Source organism: Chlorocebus sabaeus, chromosome 9 (genome assembly GCF_047675955.1).
Source record: "Chlorocebus sabaeus isolate Y175 chromosome 9, mChlSab1.0.hap1, whole genome shotgun sequence".
Taxonomy (NCBI): domain Eukaryota; kingdom Metazoa; phylum Chordata; class Mammalia; order Primates; family Cercopithecidae; genus Chlorocebus; species Chlorocebus sabaeus.
Genome location: NC_132912.1, coordinates 6,042,280 through 6,063,925, shown reverse-complemented (window position 1 = coordinate 6,063,925; position 21,646 = coordinate 6,042,280). Strand labels below are relative to the sequence as shown.

General features: G+C 47.2%; 1 protein-coding gene across 4 annotated transcripts in view; it reads left to right on the top strand.

Moving 5' to 3' along the window:
• The first annotated feature begins 264 nt into the window (after nt 1–264).
• Nucleotides 265–21,646, top strand: part of ANKRD16 (ankyrin repeat domain 16) — a 28,378-nt gene continuing 6,996 nt past the window's right edge. Inside the window, exons 1-7 of one of the 4 annotated variants that reach the window (XM_008002176.3) lie at nt 267–1,186; nt 2,138–2,358; nt 4,776–4,818; nt 6,163–6,271; nt 7,072–7,233; nt 10,073–10,151; nt 12,163–12,353. In XM_008002176.3, the coding sequence (XP_008000367.2) occupies nt 873–1,186; nt 2,138–2,358; nt 4,776–4,818; nt 6,163–6,271; nt 7,072–7,233; nt 10,073–10,151; nt 12,163–12,320 (1,086 nt within the window). In that variant the 5' untranslated portion in view covers nt 267–872 and the 3' untranslated portion in view covers nt 12,321–12,353. Of the gene's footprint in view, nt 1,187–2,137; nt 2,359–4,775; nt 4,819–6,162; nt 6,272–7,071; nt 7,234–10,072; nt 10,152–10,847; nt 11,532–12,162; nt 20,625–21,646 lie in introns of those variants that run through there. The other 3 variants (XM_008002177.3, XM_073018696.1, XM_008002180.3) reach the window with 3 other exon arrangements.

Here is a 21,646-nt window from a genome sequence, read left to right as displayed (position 1 = left end):
CGGGACCTGGAACCCGAGACGCCCGCCGACTTCCTCCGCGAGCTCCGCCCCGCCGCAACCCCGGGAAGCGCCCGCCGCCGGAGCCAGACAGACGGCCATTGTGACCAATCGGGACACGAAACCGGAGGGGGCGTGCTGACGGACGGCCCCTAAGGCCAATCGAAATGCGCAATCGATGGGGGCGCGGCCACTGATACCGGGCCACGCCCCATCTGCGCTTCCGCTCGGGCCGGGGCGGAGCGGGGAAACTTTCCCAGAGTTCCTTCGAGCTGCCCGGGTTCCCGCGGAGTGGCGGCTGTCGAAGGGCGGGGACTGGGGCGGAGCGCAGGAACGCTGGTCCCCAGCGGCTGGAGGCTAGGGCGGCCCTGAGGACGCGCGTGGGGCAGGTCACGCTTGGCCCGGCTGCCTCAGGAGCCACCCTGCCCGGCGCGGGGCGAGGCTGTGCGCGTCCTGCCGGACCCTCCGCTTCGGGTCTTTGCGGTGTAACGGCGCGTCCCATTCCCTCAAGTGTTCAGTCCTGAATCGGCCCCGGCAGCTCCAGGACGGCGGACTCGAGTGCTCTCGGATCCCCAGGCCCCTCCGCGCTCACCCTGGACCGCCCCGTCCCTGAAGAAAAACCGCCCGGTGCCCAGGACCGCGGCTTCTCCCATGCGGGGCAGGCCGGGGATGTGAGGGGGCAGCCGGCCTGCGGACTAGGCCGGGGGCGTGAGGAGGCAGGTCTGCCGGGGACAAGGCCGGGGGCGTGAGAGGCGGTTCTGCCGGGTCCGGGGCGCGCGGGGCAGGTTGCGCGAAGAGGCGGAAAGTCCCACTCGCCCACGGCCTCTCGCTGCCCGGCCGCCGGTGTCCCGCACAGCCTGGCCCGACCCGCGGCGATGGCCCAGCCTGGGGACCCGCGGCGCCTCTACAGGCTGGTGCAGGAGGGCCGGCTGCGCGCCCTGCAGGAGGAGCTGCAGGCGGCCGGGGGCTGCCCGGGGCCGGCCGGGGAGACCCTCCTGCACTGCGCCGCGCGCCACGGGCATCGGGACGTCCTGGCCTATCTGGCCGAGGCCTGGGGCATGGACATCGAGGCCACCAATCGAGACTACAAGCGGCCTCTGCACGAGGCGGCCTCCATGGGCCACCGAGACTGCGTGCGCTACCTGCTGGGCCGGGGGGCAGCGGTCGACTGCCTGAAGAAGGCCGACTGGTAGGTGTGGAGACACCCAGCCTCGTCTCTACCCGCAGAGTCGTAGCGAGTTCCTTGTGCTTCTCCATCCCCTCGGACAATAGCTGTTTTCAGCTCCTAGTCTCACCCCAGGCCTGCCCAGCGGCAGGGACCTTCTGCCCAACTTTCCCTTAAAACGCAGTTGACCTGCAGAGTCTGTCGTTCTTGCCCTTGTTGGTTAACTGACCCGGCCAGTCACCTCCCTTTCTAGAGCACAGAATAATGTAGAATGTAACCAAACAGAATGTTACCAAACAATGAAGTGTGTGCACTATACAGCTAGCTCCTGGATGCGACGTTCTGGAGACATTTAGCTCAGTTACTTCTGCATCGATGCATGGTTTCAGTTGACATTGCTCCAATCAATATCCAGAATTCCTGAGTTATTCACGCACTTGTGTGTGTAGAGCACTGTGCAGCTGCATCACATACGTGCAGCCTTGGATAACCACCACAGTCAAACCACACCATCACACAAGCCAATTGCATTTCGTTTGTTAGATTGACGCTGATTTCAGTACTCACTAGGTCAGGTTCGTTAGAGGGTGTGAACCTCTTCAGGAACATGGGGAAGTACGTCTTCCCCACTGGGGCAGGGGAATAGACCCGGTTGTTTTGAGAGTTGTCTGTGGGTTTTCTTAGCTCAGCCCCAATTCACTGCTCTCCTGTGAACTAGCTCATAAGCAGCTTTGTCTCCCAGGCACCCTCTCCTCTAGGTACACATTCGTTACAATCATTTTCCCCTTATTATTTCTCCCAGGGTCCTCACAGAAGGCACAGAGGTCGCCGGTCAAAGCTGTTTTCCTGCCTGCCAGACCCACAACCCTCTAGGTTTCCTATCTGTGCCAAGGATGTGTGTGTGTTGAAGACCTGGCCCCTGGCTTCTAATGTCTCAGCTGCCTCCATCTGACAGCTTCTCCTGGTTGGCCTTAGGACTCCTCTGATGATGGCCTGCACAAGGAAGAACCTGGGGGTGATCCAGGAGCTGGTGGAACATGGCGCCAATCCACTCCTGAAGAACAAAGATGGCTGGAACAGTTTCCACATTGCCAGTCGAGAAGGCGACCCTCTGATCCTCCAGTACCTGCTCACTGTTTGCCCAGATGCCTGGAAGACAGAGAGCAAAATTAGAAGAACTCCTCTGCACACTGCAGGTACAGCCTACAGCTCTGCAGGCGTGCAGTACACACATGTGGCTGCTTCACCCAGCACTGCCCAACCTCATCTTGTTCAGGTTACCTTCTGGGGAAAAGAGGATTTTGGAAAACAGAAGGCAGAGAATAAGAACATCTGGGTGGAGGAGGGGGTGGGGGGGTGCGCAGGTGCAGTGGCTCACGCCTGTAATCCCAACACTTTGGGATGCTGGAGGCAGGTGGATCACCTGAGGTCAGGAGTTCAAGACCAGTCTGGCCAACATGGTGAAACCCCATCTCTACTAAAAATACAAAAAATTAGCCGGGCATGGTTGCAGCTCCCTGTAATCCCAGCTACTCGGGAGCTCTAGAGTCTGAGGCCAGAGAATGACTTGAACCCAGGAGGCAGAGGTTGTACTGAGCCAAGATTGCACTACATTACACTACAGCTTGGGCAATAAGAGCAAACCTCCATCTCAAAAAAAAAAAGCATTTAGGGGCCTTTTGGCATATAATCAATTTCTAAAACTAACATAACTTGGCTAGCATGCTGTTGTATTAGTTTATTTTTCATATGTATCTGTGTTATCCTCCCTAGATTATTTGCCCATGAGCTGGTTCTGTGGTACATAGTCTTTGACCTTGGGCAAGGGAATTAGTCTCTCTCTTGAGCAAATTTCCTCATCCACCAAATAATGTCAATGATGGTATGTCTCAGGGTTGTGGTAGAGTTTAAAGAGCGTGATGTATGTAAATCCTTTAGAAGATGCTTGGCACATAGCACGAAGTAACTGGTTAGTGATATTTTCTTTATCATGTTTACATCGTTACTCTTAAAGGAAGGAGGGATATATATGTCCTCATAGCCTTAGTAACACCTACCATAGTGCTATACATTTAAATAAATATAGTACTCATAATTAAATGCTTTGGCCCAATAACATCTAATGTAAATTTGGGTTACAGTTTTTATTATTTGGAGTAGTGATTCTTTTTTTTTTTTTTTTTTTTTTTTTTTGAGACGGAGTCTCGCTCTGTCGCCCAGGCTGGAGTGCAGTGGCCGGATCTCAGCTCACTGTAAGCTCCGCCTCCCGGGTTCACACCATTCTCCTGCCTCAGCCTCCCGAGTAGCTGGGACTACAGGCGCCCGCCACCTCGCCCGGCTAGTTTTTTTGTATTTTTTAGTAGAGACGGGGTTTCACCGTGTTAGCCAGGATGGTCTCGATCTCCTGACCTCGTGATCCGCCCGTCTCGGCCTCACAAAGTGCTGGGATTACAGGCGTGAGCCACCGCGCCCGGCCGGAGTAGTGATTCTTAACTCTGAATTAGCTATTTGTAGATTATTTTAAATTAGTAAAAAGTTTCTATTTGCTCATTTGTTTGAAGAAAGTAAAAAGAAAAACAATTAGTAAAAAGTAAAACTACTGTAATTTCAGAAATTAGTTATTAAGGAGCTCAAGAGTCTAGATCAAAAAATTCAGAAAATAACTTGTAGCTTTCTAGATAGTACACTGATTAGGATACAGGGCTTTTAGTTTCTCTAAAAATCATCACTTGTGACATTTTATAGTGTTACTTTTTGGTTTTTGTTTTTTGGTTTTTTTTTTTTTTTTTTTTTTGACAAAGTCATGCTCTGTCGCCCAGGCTGGAATACAGTGGTGTGATCTCGCCTCACTGCAACCTCTGCCTCGTAGCTTCAAGTGATTCACGTGCCTCAGTCTCCTGAGTAGCTGGGATTACTGGCGTGTGCCACCATGCCCAGCTAATTTTCATATTTTTAGTAGAGATGGGGTTTAACCATGTTGGCCAGGCTGGTCTCAAACTCCTGACCTCAGGTGATCCACCCACCTCGGCCCCCCAAAGTGCTGGGATTACAGGCATGAGCCACAGTTGGCAATTAGGGACCAAGGAATCCTTTCTAAAGCTTTGCAAGTAAGTAGAAAACTTTTTTTTAGCTCATGAATTATTTGACCAGTTTCTCCCCTGGAGAAACAATCAGCACTCCATCATTCACCCAAAGTAGGGGAAGACAAATAGTCGTAACCTTTGAGTATAGTTACTTTTGGTAGGGGAATTAAATCCAGGCTATTTTGTCATGGATTACTATTACAATATTTTGCATTTCCTGGGCAAAAATGGACTAGCCTTGGGGATTCGCAGCACAGAATCATAAGTTTAGGATTGAAAGTTTCCCGTGAAAGTGCACATAAAGATAAGATAATCAAGTGTTGACTGCGTACATATAAAGTGAAAACATGATTGTTTACCACTTTATCCAGTTAAATATTTATTTGTGTAGGGCGGTAACAGTGTACCCTATTTAATGACTCCTTCTTGTAAGCTATCACTAATAGAATGGGGCAGAGAGCAAAGCGAGGAGGCAGGAAATATTTTATGTGTGCACTAAAAAGCTCTAATTGTCAGCTTTCTCCTCCCAGCAATGCATGGCCATTTAGAGGCAGTCAAGGTGCTTCTTAAGAGGTAAGAACAATACAACAAGTTGGGGAAAATATTTGCTAACTAGGACAAAGAGTTATTATCAGTGCTACGTAAAGAGCTCAGACACATTTTTAAGAAAGAAATTAGGCTTTCAAAAGAAAAATAAACAAAAGACATAAGCAGTTAAAGAATATAAAAAATAAAGATCTGGGGAAATGTTTTCAGTGGCAAAATCATCCATTTTTCTATTTTTTTCAACAAACATTTATACAAATTCATTTAGCGCTTAATATAAAGTAGGCCTTGTACCAGGTGCGGGGGCCACAACAGAAACAAGACACGTGTAGTTTCTACCCTCCTGGAACTCACAGACTGGCAGGAAAGACACACCGTGAAGGAGTCCCGAAAGTCCGGTGTGCATTACAAGGACTTGCAGGATCGCTACAGAACAAATAATGGGAAGACCCAATTTGGCTTAAGAGTAAAGAATCTCAGCGCCAGTGTTTAAGCTGTGACCTGAAGGAGAAAAAGAAATTAGCTGAAAGCGGGAGGCAAGGGAGCATTCCAGACAGCAATAACAGCACCCACGGATGCTCCCAACCAGGAAAAAGTGTGGTAGATTGAAGAAACCGAAAGACGCCTAGAATATGCTGAAGCCTGAACATTGAAGGGGAGGGTGAATGCTATCAGCCACATTGAGGATTTTCCCTTTTTTTTTTTTTTAAGTTTTTGAGATGGAGTTTCCCTCTTGTTGCCCAGGCTGGACTGCAGCGGCGCAATCTCAGCTCACTGCAACCTCCACCTCCCAGGCTCAAGCGATTCTCCTGCCTCAGCCTCTTAAGTAGCTGGGATTGCAGGTGCACGCCACCACACCCAGCTGATTTTTTATATTTTTGGTAGAGACAGGGTTTCACCATGTTGGCCAGGCTGGTCTTGAACTCCTGACCTCAGGTGATCCACCCACCTTGGTCTCCCAAAGTTCTGGGATTACAGTCGTGAGCCACCATGCCCAGCTTGGACGCAGATGTCTTAAATATTTTGGCTGTGGAATTGAGGGATGGGGGTAATCAATTGATTAGGAAGGATGAGGGAAAGGCAGTGGCAAGGGGTGACTTCAGGGCCTCTGGTGCAGGAAGCTGAAGAGACCAAGTGCTGTCAAATGGGATGGAGAAGGTTAGAGGAACAACGGGTCTGCTGGGGAAGACCATCATGCTCCTGAAGGCTTAGTGCTCAGTTCGGACACTGAGATGGGGGAGAATAGAGAGAGCTCCACGCTCACAGGCCATTTCCACACATGCAGTCCACCTGCAGATAATCAGGTGTCAACTGTTCCTTGGGTTTGAGGGGGTGAATTTTCTCAGCTCTTACTTGGGGTTTTGTCTCTAGGTGCCAATATGAACCAGACTACAGAGACAACTGTGGCGTCACCCCCTTGATGGATGCAATCCAGTGTGGTCACATCGATGTCGCTAGGCTGCTCCTTGATGAACATGGGGTATAAAAATGGTTGTGTTTTTATTCTTTTGGTGGTTCTTACAAATTTTAGGTCACAGGATAAACAGAGCCATCGTTGCTCAGATCCCAGGTTCCATTCCCCAGCCCCTCCAAACTCTCTCTGCGACTTGGTGACCTCTTTAAGCACCAGTGTTCCCATCTGTAAAATGGAGAGAAATTTAGTTTCTTCAGAAAGTTTTACGAGGACTAAATAATATAATGTACATAAAGCAGTTGGCAAAATATTCAGTAAATGGTAGCTGTTTTATAGCAATAATAACAACAAATTGTCTCTGCTGAGAGTGCTTTTGGCACCATAGCCTGGAACATTGAATCATAACCATCTTTTTGATTAGAGAGCCCTTTTTTGAGAGCAGGGCACGATGGCTCATGCCTGTAATCCAGCACTTTGGGAGGCCAAAGCAGGTGGGTAACCTAAGGTCAGGAATTTGAAACTAGCCTGGCCAGCATGTTAAAACCCATCTCTACTAAAAATATAAAAATTAGCCAGGTGTAGTGGCACACACCTGAGGCTGAGGCAGGAGACTTGCTTGAACGAAGGAGATGGAGGTTGCAGTGAGCCCAGATTGCACCACTGCACTCCAGCCTGAGCAACAGAGTGAGACTTTGTCTCAAAAAAAAAAAAGAGTCCTTTGAGAATGAGACAAAAGCCACATATCCTCCACCCACAGAGCTATGCATAAACAGCTCAGTTTTGCTGAAGCGCCAGCAGGTGCCCAGATCTAAGTTGCCCTGTTTCTTATCTTTGACCTTTGCTCCTTTCTCTCCTCTGCCCGCTAGGCTTGCCTTTCAGCAGAAGACAGCCTGGGTGCCCAGGCTCTGCACAGGGCAGCTGTCACAGGGCAGAACAAAGCCATCCGATTCTTGGTCTCTGAACTTGGCATCGATGTAGATGTGAGAGCCACATCAACCCACCTCACAGCACTTCATTATGCAGCTAAGGTTTGTTACTTCTTATAACATTGTCCCAGCTTCCCCGAGGCTTGCCTTACTCCATTGATGGGTAGCTCCGTAGCCTGGTTTCTTTGGCCCCATCTCTGTGGAAGAAATTGCCCATGATATTCTCCTGAAATGGTCAGGATTCTGAAGCACTTTATCTCTTCAAACAGAAACTTGACTTGAATTTGTTTCTAGGCAAAAACTTACTTTAAAAAAAAACTTTTACTCCATAAAGTGCCTCCCGCCTCACACATAGGTTTTTGTTTTCAGGAATAATGTTATTTGAAGCCATAAATACCCATTGTATGAAATTCTTGGCTCTCTGTTCTTATACTGGATTCCAGAAGTTAAGAACTCTTCAGGCCGGGCGCGGTGGCTCAAGCCTGTAATCCCAGCACTTTGGGAGGCCGAGACGGGCGGATCACGAGGTCAGGAGATCGAGACCATCCTGGCTAACACGGTGAAACCCCGTCTCTACTAAAAAATACAAAAAAACTAGCCGGGTGAGATGGCGGGCGCCTGTAGTCCCAGCTACTCGGGAGGCTGAGGCAGGAGAATGGCGTAAACCCGGGAGGCGGAGCTTGCAGTGAGCTGAGATCCGGCCACTGCACTCCAGCCTGGGCGACAGAGCAAGACTCCGTCTCAAAAAAAAAAAAAAAAAAAAAAAAAGAACTCTTCAGCCAGGGCAAGAGAATTGCATTTACTAGGCTCTCTGGGTGTGAAATATTGAAGATAAACAAACATTTTCAGTGGAAAAGTAGCTATTTTAAATGCTAGGAGCGTTTTGCATATTATCCTTAACATTATCTATTGGCTCTATGCCTTTACTTATTTTTTGTTTTTTTGTTTGTTTGTTTTTGTTTTTGTTTTGAGATGGAGTCTTGCTCTGTTGCCCAGGCTGGATACAGGTGCGTGCCACCATGCCCTGCTAATTTTTGTATTCTTAGTAGAGACGGAGTTTCACCATGTTGGCCAGGCTGGTCTTGAACTCTTGACCTCTTGATCCACCCACCTCGGCCTCCCAAAGTGCTGGGATTACAGGTGTAAGCCACCACGCCCAGCCTACTTGTTTTTCTAATCAATTACATTCTCCTGCCTGATGTCCTGCTTTCGAGCAGCTGGGTAGATACACATGGATGTGCTCTGTGGCCACAGGGTCCTCCCATAGGAAGAGTGAACCTGGAACCTTAATTGTAGTCTCATCACATAGTAGCAGACTAACTGGCTAGACAAAGAGTTTATAAATTATTTCATAGGGCAAGCGTGGTGGCTCACTCCTGTAATCCCAGCACTTTGGGAGACCGAGGCGGGTGGATCATGAGGTCAGGAGATCGAGACCATCCTGGGTAACATGGTGAAACCCCGTCTCTACTAAAAATACAAAAAATTAGCCAGACATGGTGACAGGTGCCTGTAGTCCCAGCTACTAGGGAGGCTGAGGCAGGAGAATGGCATGAACCTGGGAGAAGGAGCTTGCAGTGAGCCAAGATCGCGGCCACTGCACTCCAGCCTGGGCGACAGAGCAAGAAAAAAAAAAAAGATCGAGACCATCCTGGCCAACATGGTGAAACCCTGTCTCTGCTAAAAAATACAAAAAAATTTAGGCTGGGTGTGGTGACGCATGCCGGTAGTCCCAGCAACTCAGGAGGCTGAGGCAGAAGGATCACTTGAACCCAGGAGGCAGAGGTTGCAGTGAGCCAAAGTCATGCCACTGCACCCCAGCCAGGCAACAGAGCAAGACTACATCTCAAATATATATATATATATATATTTTTTTTTAATAAATAATATTTTTACTTTAAAAAATATAATAATTCCTACTAGCAGTAATAGGAATTCCCATTTATGAGAGGTTATGATCTTTTCTAGTTTATCTGTGCCCTAAAGATATTAACAAAAAGTGTATTTGCTTGAGAAATTTTAGAGTTTTGGGTTCTGTATAAATCACAAGATATGTACTGCTCACAATGATGGAAACTAACTGCATTGGGTCAATAATTTGGCCCACAGAGTTGATCATCTATATTCTAATAATTAAATGTCACCAAAATATTTATTTAATGATTTACCCTAGAGTTGAGAATGATACACTATCTTACTTTAGATATGAAAATTTGGCCAGGCCAGGCACAGTGGCTCACACCTGTAATCCCAACACTGGGAGGCTGAGGCGGGAGGATCCCTTGAGCCCAGGAGTTTGTGATCAGTCTGGACAACATAGTGAGACCTTGTCTCTACAAAAAAAAAAAAAAAAAGAATAAGGGAAAAAAAGATATGAAAATTCACTTAGCAGTTGACTGTTTTAGAAAAGGTGCCTAATGTATGTTAGAGTCTGGGTTTAAAGTGTGAAAGGAAAATAAAAACTTAAGACCCCCAAGTCACTCTGCCAAAAGAAAAAAAAATTAAGCTGAAAGCTGAGTCATACGGAAAGCTGCCTTTCCTTTTGTTCCTAAGCAGATAGCTACAGATAAAGGGTTAATTATTTCCACAGGTAGCTACTTTATATTCACCTTATCTTATGTAAAGTGCCAATTTACTGAGCAGAAGGAGATATTTAATGTATCGTTGCCTATTCCCCCCACCTACTCCTTTTATCCTGCAGCGTGGATTCAGTAATGTGACCGTACCCTCCCTTCCTTTTCACTCCAGCCCTCTTCCCCTTTAAATATTGAAGCCCTCAAAATCGTCTTTGGAGAGAGACACAGATCTGTCTCTCGGGTATGTCCTTAACCTTGGCAAAATAAACTTCTAAATTGATTGAGGCCTGTCTCAGATACTTTTTGGTTCGCAAAAGGTTTTCTTTTATCCTCCTCACAGTGATAACAAATTTGTTTCCATTCAGGAAGGACATACAAGTACAATTCAGACTCTCTTATCCTTGGGAGCTGACATCAATTCTAAAGATGAAAAAAATCGATCAGGTACCGTTTAATTTTATATATGCCTTGAAAATTAGTAAACTGAGTATAACCAATACACTTTTATATTTAAAACACTGATTTTATATTCTTCCTTTTTTTGTGTGTGTAGTGATGGTGTTGAGACAGAGTTTCCCTCTGTTGCCCAGGCTGGAGTGCAGTGGTGCGCCATTTCAGCTCACTGCAACGTGCATCTCCTGGCTCAAGTGATTCTCGTGCCTCAGCCTCCCGAGTAGCTGGAATTACAGGCATGCACCACCATGCCTGGCCAATTTTTGTATTTTTAGTACAGACAGGGTTTCCCTGTGTTGGCCAGGCTGGTCTTGAACTCCTGACCTCAAACAATCTACCTGCGTTGGCCTCCCAAAGTGCTGGGATTACAGGCATGAGCCACCGCGACCAGCCTTAATGTTCTTCTAATAGCTCAGCTACTTTTCCTTAAAATATCTTTTTCTCTGTAAAGCCTTCATATAATTGTTGTTATTATAACAGTGATGATGACTGCCACTTATTACAACTGCTATTGTTAACCTTTGCTATTATTTTAAACCATAACAATATATGCGTCATAAAAGCAGTTTCTTTCTAATCCACGATGACATCTGCTAGCCAGGTATTGTATCAGTTCTTCACAGGTCATCCATTTTGGAGTATATTTAGGAACTATATTCACTATGTTTTTTTTTTTTTTTTTTTTAGAATATTCAGAAACATTCTGAGAGCGAATTCTTTAGACTTGGACTTTAAAATAAACCCTCTAACATTTTGTGAGCCGAAGACCATCTTGCAAGGGTTTAGTGGAATCTCTTTTTTTTTTTTTTTTTTTTGAGACAAAGTCTTGCGCTGTTACCCAGTCGGGAGGGTAGTGGCGTGGTCTTGGCTCACTGCAACCTCTGCCTCCCAAGTTCAAGCGATTCTTCTGCCTCCCGAGTAGCTGGGACTACGGGTGGCGACCACCATGCCCAGCTAATTTTTGTATTTTTAGTAGAGACAAGGTTTCACCATGTTGGCCAGGCTGGTCTCAAACTCCTGACCTCAAGTGATCTGCCCACCTCGGCCTCCCAAAGTGCAGGGATTACAGGCATGAGCCACTGCACTCGGCCTAGTGAGATCTTTCTGATGCTTCAAAGACTTGCAGGAACCTACCTAGTCACTCTAGGGCTGGAAAGGGCAGCTGCTCTGCCCAGGAAGGGACACCGCTTCTCTGCTGGAGGGAAGGCAGCAGAACCACCAGTGCCCCTGAACTCAGCACACCAGGAACCTCAGTATTGATTTCTACACCCAGAGTGGGAAGCTTGTTCAACAGTGTTTTTTTTGGTTACATGATTATTTGTGGTGATAGTTTTATTTACAAAGCAAATTCAATAAACCTTTTAGAAAGTTTTTTGTACCATTTAAAGTGTGTTTCTAGAGCATTCCGGAGTATAGAGAGGATGTCTCCTATATCTTGTTAACTTGCTCTGTTGCTTCTTGTTTTAGATCAGTTTCTTTTTCTTTTTCTTTTTCTTTTTCTTTTTTTTGAGACAGTCTTGCTCTGTCACCCAGGCTAGAGTGCAGTGCTTACTGCAACCTCCACCTCCCAGGTTCAAGTGATTTTCCTGCCTCAGCCTCCTGAGTAGCTGGGATTACAGGCACGCACCACCACGCCTGGCTAATTTTTTAATTTTAGTAGAGATGGGGTTTCACCATGTTGGTCAGGCTGGTTTCACACTCTTGACCTCGTGATCTGCCCACCTCAGCCTCCCAAAGTGCTGGGAACAGGCGTGAGCTACCACGCCCGGCCTAGATCAATTTCTTAAATCCTCTCTAACTGGTTTTGTTATCTTTAAAACTATTTTCAACCCAATCAGGTTAAAAAGAAAAATATTTTGATCTAGTGTAGGTGAAGTTGTGAAAATGAATTATGGAAGATATTGAAAGAATCGATATTCTTATTGGGCACTATCAACTCACGAGGTCAGTATTGCTCCAGGGGTTGTGTTTTTAAGTCCACATGATTTTTGTCACCCCTCAGCCCTGCATCTGGCCTGTGCAGGTCAGCATTTGGCCTGTGCCAAGTTTCTCCTACAGTCGGGACTGAAGGATTCTGAAGACGTCACGGGCACCCTGGCTCAGCAGCTCCCAAGGAGAGCAGATGTCCTTCAGGGCTCTGGCCACAGCGCAATGACATAAGGATGTTTCCAAGAGGAGGCAATAAAGCGCATGGTAATTCATACCCGGCTTCTTAAGTCAGCCACAGATTCAGCGAAACCAGTTGGAAGCCAGTTTTCCATCTCCTCTGCTTCCTCCCTTCCCTGCTCCTGCATGTTCCACTCCTGCTGAGGAGTTCCCAGTGATCAGGGGGCTGAATTCCCAGCTCCATGACAGGCACATTATGGAGTCCTGGGCACAGTCATAATGTTCCCGTAGTCCATATTTCACTGTTTGTATTCTTAAAGTAGAATAGATAATGTTTGTGAGATCAGATTGTGGGATCCTTAGAGAAGCACGCACCATGCATGAATATAATGAATATAATATAGTATGCACACTTACACAAATATATGAAATATAATAACTGCTGCATGGTAAGGCTATGATAATAATAACAAAAATATCACATACATTGCTATTAGCTTGAGCCATAAAATGTAGTTGACCCGTTTAATTTCTTCCTTCATAAGCTTTTACTTGGCCATTACAATGGTTCACTTTTGGTTTCATAGCCAAGAAGGACATACTTATAATCTGTTTACACAGGCATTTACAATAAATTAATAAAGATTTTTATATATTCTAAGCACTGCTAGTTAAGCTATCAAGTTTTAATCTTGAGGGTTTTTGTTTGTTTTAATCGATAAATTCAGTATTGGCCCCCTTCAAGTAATAAATACATGTAGAAAATGTAACTAAGGACTGGGCATGGTGGCCCGTGCCTGTAATCCCAGCACTTTGGGAGGCTGAGGCAGACAGATCACTTGAGGCCAGGAGTTCAAGACCAGCCTGGCCAACATGATAAAACCTCATCTCTACCAAAAATACAAAAATTAGCCAGGTGTGCTGGTGCATGTCTGTAGGCCCAGCTACCAGGGAGGCTGAAGCCCGAGAATCGCCTGAACCCAGCCAACAGAGGTTGCAGTGAGCTGAGATTGCACCACTGCACTCCAGCCTGGGCAACGCAGCGAGACTCTGTCTCAAAAAAAAAAAAAAAAAAGAAAATGTAACTAAGATATTTACAAAACTTCTGTTAAACTGAGTTGAAGAATGGGGTTTTGTCTTTAAAACCCATTTTCTGTCCTGTGCCGTCCACTCACAGAAGCCTCTGACTGTTAAGGAATGAAACACTTGACATTTAGCTTTAAAAGATATTGTAGCCTCTTAAATGGAGTAAAGATAGGATGAGTCCTCTTTTCTACCTTTTTTCCTTTTCTTTTCCTTTTTTGATCCTTTTCTCTGAATTGCAAAGAATAATTATTATTTTAGATCAGGCTTTTTAATCATTATATGCATCAGTCGCAAGCAACATTGAACCCTCTTGTTGAGTGTGATCCAGCAAGTGCTTATTGCACACCCACCTTATTCTCAGTGTTGGGCTCGGTTTGGCACAGAGCAAGAATTTCCTGTTCGTCTTAATTATTCCCAGATGGTATCAGCGGATTCCTGTTTCTAACCACCAAATCAGTGTTCTGGTAGAAACCCTCCTGTCTTGTGACCTCTAAATTACACACACTCTCCATCTGCACTGATTTGAGATGAGTTACCACTTTCCTGTTGTTCCAGAGATGCCTGCGTCAATGCCCTCTGGGGCTGAAGATGGTTCTGTTGTGTGGATATTTCACGTGTACAGATGGGACTGAAAGATCAGTCTGCTGCCCTCTTTCCCCTCAGCACACACATGAGCAGCTTTGCGTTTGCAGCAGCTGCATGCACTATCAGTTTCCATTTGGCTTTGCTTCTGCCCTTACAAACAGCTGATGATGACAACACAGCATATTACACTGTTGTCCCCAGTCTTCCGAGATTCCACGCACCTTTGTAATAGAAACCATGGTTACTGGATGCCACTGCTGAAACTACTAAACACCCAGAGATGGCAGTGATTGTAAGAACATTAGGCCGGGCGCGGTGGCTCAAGCCTGTAATCCCAGCACTTTGGGAGGCTGAGACGGGCGGATCACGAGGTCAGGAGATCGAGACCATCCTGGCTAATACAGTGAAACCCCGTCTCTACTAAAAAATACAAAAAAATAGCCGGGTGAGGTGGCGGGCGCCTGTAGTCCCAGCTATAGGGAGGCTGAGGCAGGAGAATGGCACAAACCCGGGAGACGGAGCTTGCAGTGAGCTGTGATCCGGCCACTGCACTCCAGCCTGGGCGAAAGCGCGAGACTCCCTCTCAAAAAAAAAAAAAAAGAACATTAATCATGGGTTGGGCGTGGTGGCTCATGCCTGTAATCCCAGCACTTTGGGAGGCCGAGGCAGGCGGATCACCTGAGGTCAGGAGTTCAAGACCTGCCTGGCCAACATGGTAAAACCCCATCTCTTCTAAAAATATGAAAATTAGCCCGGCGTGGTGGCATGCACCTGTAATCCCAGCTACTTGGGAGGCTGAGGCAGGAGAATCACTTGAACCTGGGAGGCAGAGGTTGCAGTGAGCCGAGATTGCACCACTGCACTCTAGCCTGGGTGACAGAGCGAGACTCCATCTCAAAAAAAAAAATTAAAAAAAAAAATTAATTGCAGCAAAGAGAGTAGCAATAATAGATTAATAACCAGATGTTTCCATAACAATAATATATGAAGAATGCTCTGACAATGATGATAATATTTTTCTATTACTCCCTGATTATAGTTACTTTCCTCACCTCCTTTGGGTCTTTACCTACAAGCCACCTTCTCAGTGAGGCCTGCCCAGGCCACCCTATCTAAAATTGTATCCTTTCTTCAACATTTGATATCTTCTTTCCCCAGTTTATTTTTTCTTCTTAGCATTTGCTATTAGCAAATGTACCATATAATTTATTTATTTTGTTCATTGTTTTTCTCCCCCACTGGTATGCAGGCTCCTTGGACTGATTTTTGTCTTTTAAAAGTATTATATAGTTAATGAATGCGCGATAAAAGCCCTTTGTGTGCATTGAGCACTTACTATATGCAAGATAGTGCTAAACCCTTACCTAGATTGTCTCATTTTGTCCTCTGACTCTTGCACCCTGCAGCCCCTTCTCATTATTATTCCCTCTGGAGCATCTTTTCCCATACACACGTTCAGGAAGAGTCTCTGCTTGATACCCTCAGTTCATAGGCACCACCCACCCCGCTGCAGTCCTGCGTCGTCGTTGCTGCTCTGTGCAGACTCTTCCTTTCAGATACCAGCAACGTCCTAATTGCCATATCAAGTGATGTACTTTTAGCCCTTAGGTTACTGACCCTTTCAGTTCACTTACTGATCACTGCCCCCTTCTGGAGTCTTGCCACATGCAATATGCACTCCTGGGCTTTTCCTTCTGCCTTTTCCGTCTCTGCCTCTGCACTCCTCTATCAGGCCGACCCTCCATGCTCATGTGTACCAGCTTCTGTCTCCAGCATCTCCCTCATTCTGGGTTTTCTCTTGAAGCATTGTTGTCCAGGACTCGGGTTTCAGCTACACCCTAATGTCAGTAACACTCAGATCTCTCTAGCCCTTACTTTCCACCGCCTGTTTACATTTCTGCATGGATGTTCTGAGGCCATCTCATACTCAGTTTATTCAAAACCCAGCCTTCCCCACAACCCACTGATGTACAGGCCTGCATTCCTGCCTTGGTTGATGGCATCACAGCTCACCCCACCGTGTTGGAAAGCTGGGGGTCAGTCGTGACTCCTCCCTCTTCGGGAGTCCCTTCGGAGGCCTGCTGCTGGGTGGCTCTCTAATCTGCCTGTTCCACACCATCCCTACTGTCACTCCTAGAGAGTGGCAGTCATGTCTTAAACACACCTCTCCACGTCCTCAAATCCACCCTCCACACGGCTGCCAGGGCGTTCTCACTAATGTGACCAAGGGCATTGATTGCCAATTGTGGCTTAACGTGCCTCCCAGAGCATGTACTACACTTCTGCCAGGATTTCTGATTGCCTCAACTAACGCCCACTTCTGCCAGGGCTATCAGCTGGTCCTAAAAGCACAGCCGCTCCCATGGTGAGTGTATGTTATTAAAATAAGCCCAATCAAAGCAGAAGTCTCGGCTAGGCGCGGTGGCTCACACCTGTAATCCCAGTATTATGGGAGGCTGAGGCAGGCAGATCATGAGGTCAGGAGATCGAGACCATCCTGGACAACATGGTGAAATCCCATCTGTACTAAAAATACAAAAATTAGCTGGGCGTGTTAGCACACGCCTGTAATCCCAGCAACTTGGGAGGCTGAGGCAGGAGGATCGCTGGAACCCGGGAGTCGGAGGTTGCAGTGAGCCAAGATCGCCACTGCACTCCAGCCTGGCAACAGAGTGAGACTCCGTCTCAAAAAAAAAACAGTCGCTGAAAGATGGAAAGAGGTAAAAGTTGTAATGACTTGAAAATAGCGAGGACCTAACATATATTACCACAACAATTTATACCAGAAAATACACAAGACAAGATGGAAAGGATCACAGAATGGAAACGAGATGGCAAGTCAGGCTAAAGCCTGAGGGAACTAACTATAGGGAGGGTGCTCAGACAGTGAGAAGAGGGAGGAGCAAGCACTGAATTGAATTTAACCTGGGACGTTGCTAGAATTCACCAGCAGGTGGCAGACCAGAAAAATGTCCCTTTTAATCTCTGACTTTTGTTTGTAAAGCCTATTGTAAAATACAGAAGATAGTAAAGGAGAAAACAAAAATAATCTATAGTTCTACCAGCCAGATGGAACTACTCTTATTTCCCCTTAGTCTTTCAAAATGCATATAGGGCTGAACACAGTGGCCCATACCTATAACCCCAGCACTTTGGGAGGCCGAGGCAGGCCTTGAGGTCAGGAGTTCGAGACTAGCGTGGCTAACATGGTGAAACCCCATCTCTACTAAACATACAAAAAGTGGCCAGCCATCCTGGGCACGGTGGCTCACACCTGTAATCCCAGCACTTTGGGAGGCCGAGGCAGGTGGATCATGATGTCTGGAGATCGAGACCATCCTGGCTAACACAGTGAAACCCTGTCTCTACTAAAAATACAAAAAAGTTAGCTGGGCGTGGTGGTACGTGTCTGTAGTTCCAGCTACTTGGGAGGCTGAGGCAGCAGAATTGCTTGTACCCAGGAGGCGGAGGTTGCAGTGAGCTGAGATTGTGCCACTGCACTCCAGCCTGGGCAACAGAGCAAGACTCCATCTCCAAAAAAAAAAAAAAAAATTTAGCCGGGTGTGGTGGGGCACGCCTGTAGTCCCAGCTACTTGGGAGGCTGAGGCATAGAATTGCTTGAACCCAGGAGGCAGAGGCTGCAGTGAGCAGAGATCACACCACTGCACTCCAACCTTGGCAAGAGAGTGAGACTCCATCCAAGAAATAAAAAATAAAATGCGGGGCCAGGTGCAGTGGCTCACGCCTGCAATCCCAGCACTTTGGGAGGCCAAGGAGGGCAGATCACGAGGTCAGGAGATCGAGACCATCTTGGCTGACACAGTGAAACCCCATCTCTACTAAAAATAGAAAAAATTAGCCAGGTGTGGTGGCGGGCACCTGTAGTCCCAGCTACTCAGGAGGCTGAGGCAGGAGAATGGCATGAACCCAGGGAGCAGATCTTGCAGTGAGCTGAGATTACACCACTGCACTGCAGCCTGGGCAACAGAGTGAGACTCTGTCTCAAAATAAATAAATAAAAAATAAATAAAATGCATACAGTTGAGCTGATGCTGTATATGCAGTTTTTCACTTAACTTTGTTTATTCATTTTGGAGACAGAGTCTTGCTCTGTCACCCAGGCGGGGGTGCAGCGGCACAATCTCGGCTCACTGCAGGCCGCATCTCCTGGGTTCAAGCAATTCTCATACCTCAGCCTCCTGTGTAGCTGGGATTACAGGCGCCCTCCACCATGCCTGGCTAGTTTTTGTATTTTTAGTAGAGACAAGGTTTCACCATTTTGGCCAGGCTGGTCTCGAACTCCTGACCTCGAGTGATCGGCCCGCCTCAGCCTCCCAAAGTGCTTGGTTTACAGGTGTGAGCCACCATGCTTGGCTCTCTAACTTTACATTACAAGCAAATCCTAATGCTCTTTAAAACTTTGTGAATGTTGTGTTTCACGGCCGTCTTATGCTCCATCGTATTGCTGTCCGTATTGAGTCGTGTGTGTTGCCTCTTTCGTTGGTTTCCATTTTCTTTTTAAGATGTAGACAGAGTAATCAGTAGAGCTCTGTCAAATTCAACTGGAGGCAAGGGTGCAGGTTGGGGACGGAAACGGCTGTTGGATTTGATCACCAGAGGTTGGGCCGCGCGAGTGGGTGGGAGATATGGGCTGCACGGGGACCTGAGCAACTCTGCGCCCTTGGCTGCATTGTGTGATGAAAGAAAGGAAAGAAGAAAGCGGTTTGACAGGACAGTAGTTTTCTCTGAGAGGATGAGTGAGGGGATGAGCCTGTGGCATGTTTACAGACTGGGAAATGAGCCCAGAGAGGGAGGAAGCCAGCAGTGAGGAAGTGAGGTCTCTGTGGGAAGGCCCTTCGGAAGGCGTGGAAAGTAGGCTTAGAAGCCCTTGGGAAGCTCAGTTCCAGATGAAGAAGGAGCATTTCCTTCTCAGAGGCGTGGAGGAAAGAAGCAGGGCAAGGAGGAAGAAAAAGTCCAAGGCAGAGCCCACATGGGCGCCTCATTGAATGCCAGCATCTTGGAGGGTGGGGGATTTGTGGAGCGCGTTCAATGGATAATAATGTAGACTTATATTTGGCAGTTTTTACACTTTTTAAAATTATACTCTTCCAGTTGGAAAGAGTGATGTGATTTTTTTTTTTTTTTTTTGAGACAGAGTCTAGCTATGTTGGCCAGGCTGGAGTGCAATGGTGCGATCTTGGCTCATAGCAATCTCCACCTCCCGAGTTCAAGCAATTCTCCTGCCTCAGCTTCCTGAGTAGCTGGGATTACAGGCGCGCACCTCCACACCTGGCTAATTTTTCTATTTTTAGTAGAGACGGGGTTTCTCCATGTTGGTCAGGCTGGTCTCGAACTCCCGACCTCAGGTGATCCGTCCACCTTGGCCTCCCAAAGTGCTGGGATTACAGGCGTGAGCCACCACGCCCGGCCACGTGATGTGATTTTTATCGAGAATGAAACGAGATGGGAGTGAGGGCTGGCCTCTGCCGATCCTGGTAACGACAGGGACTTGATTGGCCTGTGTGATTAACCTACCCTGCGGCATTCGCAGAACCTGCCTTCCTCCACCATGCTGAAAACGTGATTGACTTGATACTAAGGACAGGCCTGGGCGCTCCTGGGAAAGCACAGGGAGTGGATGCATTTATGAGCCCATGCCCTGTGCAGCTTCTGGCCTGAGCACAGCAACAGGAGGGGCCTGCAGGCATTTTGACCAACATGACACCTCTTCTGGCTTCACCATAAGTGAACCAGGTCTCTTGTTCCCTCTTCCTACTCTAGAAGGCCCAACACATCCTCAAGGGGAGTGACACCATGGGGGTATTTGAAACAACATTTTAAAAATAGCAATGGCTAGGCACTGTGGCTCACGCCTGTAATCCCAACACTTTGGGAGGCCAAGGCGGGCGGATCACTTGAGGTCAGGAGTTTGAGACCAGCCTGGACAACATGGTGAGACCCTGCCTCTACAAAAAATACAAAAAATTAGCTGGGCGTGGTGTACCTATAGTCCCAGTTACCAAGGAAGCTGAGGTGGGAGAATTGCTTGAGCCCAGGAGGTCAGGACTGCAGTGAGCTATGATTGCACTACCGTATTCCAGCCTGGGTGACAGAGCAAAACCCTGTTTCAAAAAAAAAAAAAAAAAAAAAAAAAAGCAGTAGGGAGGGAATGAGGGCTGGCTGGTGCCCAGGTAGAGTCGCAGGGAGGAGAGGCCCGGAGCCAAAGCTTACATCACTGTGTGGGTGCACTGGGGACCTCTGCGAAGCTGATGTCACCACATGGGTGCACTGGGGGCCTCTGTGAAGCTGATGTCACCACATGGGTGCACTGGGGGCCTCTGTGAAGGGATCAGTGAGGAGCTGGACAAAGATCAGAGCAGGTTTGAGAGAGAATGGGAAGGCAGGACCTGGAGCTGGAAAATGAAGCGGTAGAGAGGGATGTGTATCGATGTTTTTTTTTTTTTTTTTTTAATGGAGCAGATTACAGTTTACAGATTGCTGAGAAAATGGTCCAACAGACAGGAAGTGAGGAGGAGGAATGAGTCTAATGTCCCTACGAAGCATCTAGAGTCTTGTTAAAATGCAGATTCCTTCAAACGTAGGGATCCTGAAAAAAAGAAAAATGCAGATTCTCAGAGGGAGAGAGTCCAGGGGTGTGGGGGCCAGTCAATAAAGCTACCTACTGGATACCGTGCTGTCTGAGTGATGCGATCCTTACTGCAGACCTCAGCATCAAGCGATATACACAGGTAACAAACCTGCACATGTACCCCCTATATTTAAAATAAAAGTTGAAATTAGAAACTTTTAAAGATGCAGATTCCCACCCACCCACCCCTCCCCACTGGCAAACCCCAGCTGCTTCCAGCTAGTTCCCAGGGGCGGCCATGGCTGCTGTATTGAGTAGCTTCTTGTGCACAAGGGTAAATATTCGTGTTTGCCCTGCCAGTTCCTCCCCAGCCTCAAGAGGGAAAGCCGAGCAGAAGGGCGCTGAGCCGGAGCTGGGGCACTTGGTGCTGGGAGACACCGAGCTGTCTTCTAGGTGCTTCGACTCTTCAGTGAAATAGGAAAGCAGGTGATTGACTGAGAGTGAGGACGCGGTATGGGAGGTCTGAGGAGTTAGCGAAGGATGTGAAATAGTCCGTTAGGGGAGCAAAGGTCTGGGCAGTGCTTCTCAGGCCCCCAGCTTGCTGGAGACAGGTGGCTGGGCAGCCCCAGAGGGTTGGGCCTGTAGGTCCAGGGTGGAGTCTAGGAATTTGCATTTCTTTTGTTATTTTCCTTTTTGTGATGGTTTTACTGAGGTATAATTGGTACACAAAGCTGCACATCCTTGATATGTACAGTTAATTCAGACATATTTGTGCACCTAGGAAACTATTACCACAGCCAAGGCAGTAAACACATCCCTCACCTCCAAAAACAGGATATCCAATCTTTTGGCTCCCCTGGGCCACAATGGAAGAAAAATAATTGTCTTGGGCCACACATAAACTACACTAGCACTAAGGATAGCTGATGAGCTTTAAAAAAAAAAAAAATCGCAAAAAATCTCAATGTTTTAAGAAAGTTTACAAATTTGGGTTGGGCTGCATTCAAAGCCACCTGGGCCACAAGTTGTACAAACTTGTCCAAAAGTTTCTTCTCACCCCTTCGCTTTGTCTTTTTGTGGTATTGTGTCTGGAATTTATTCCTTCTGGTGGGTTCTTGGT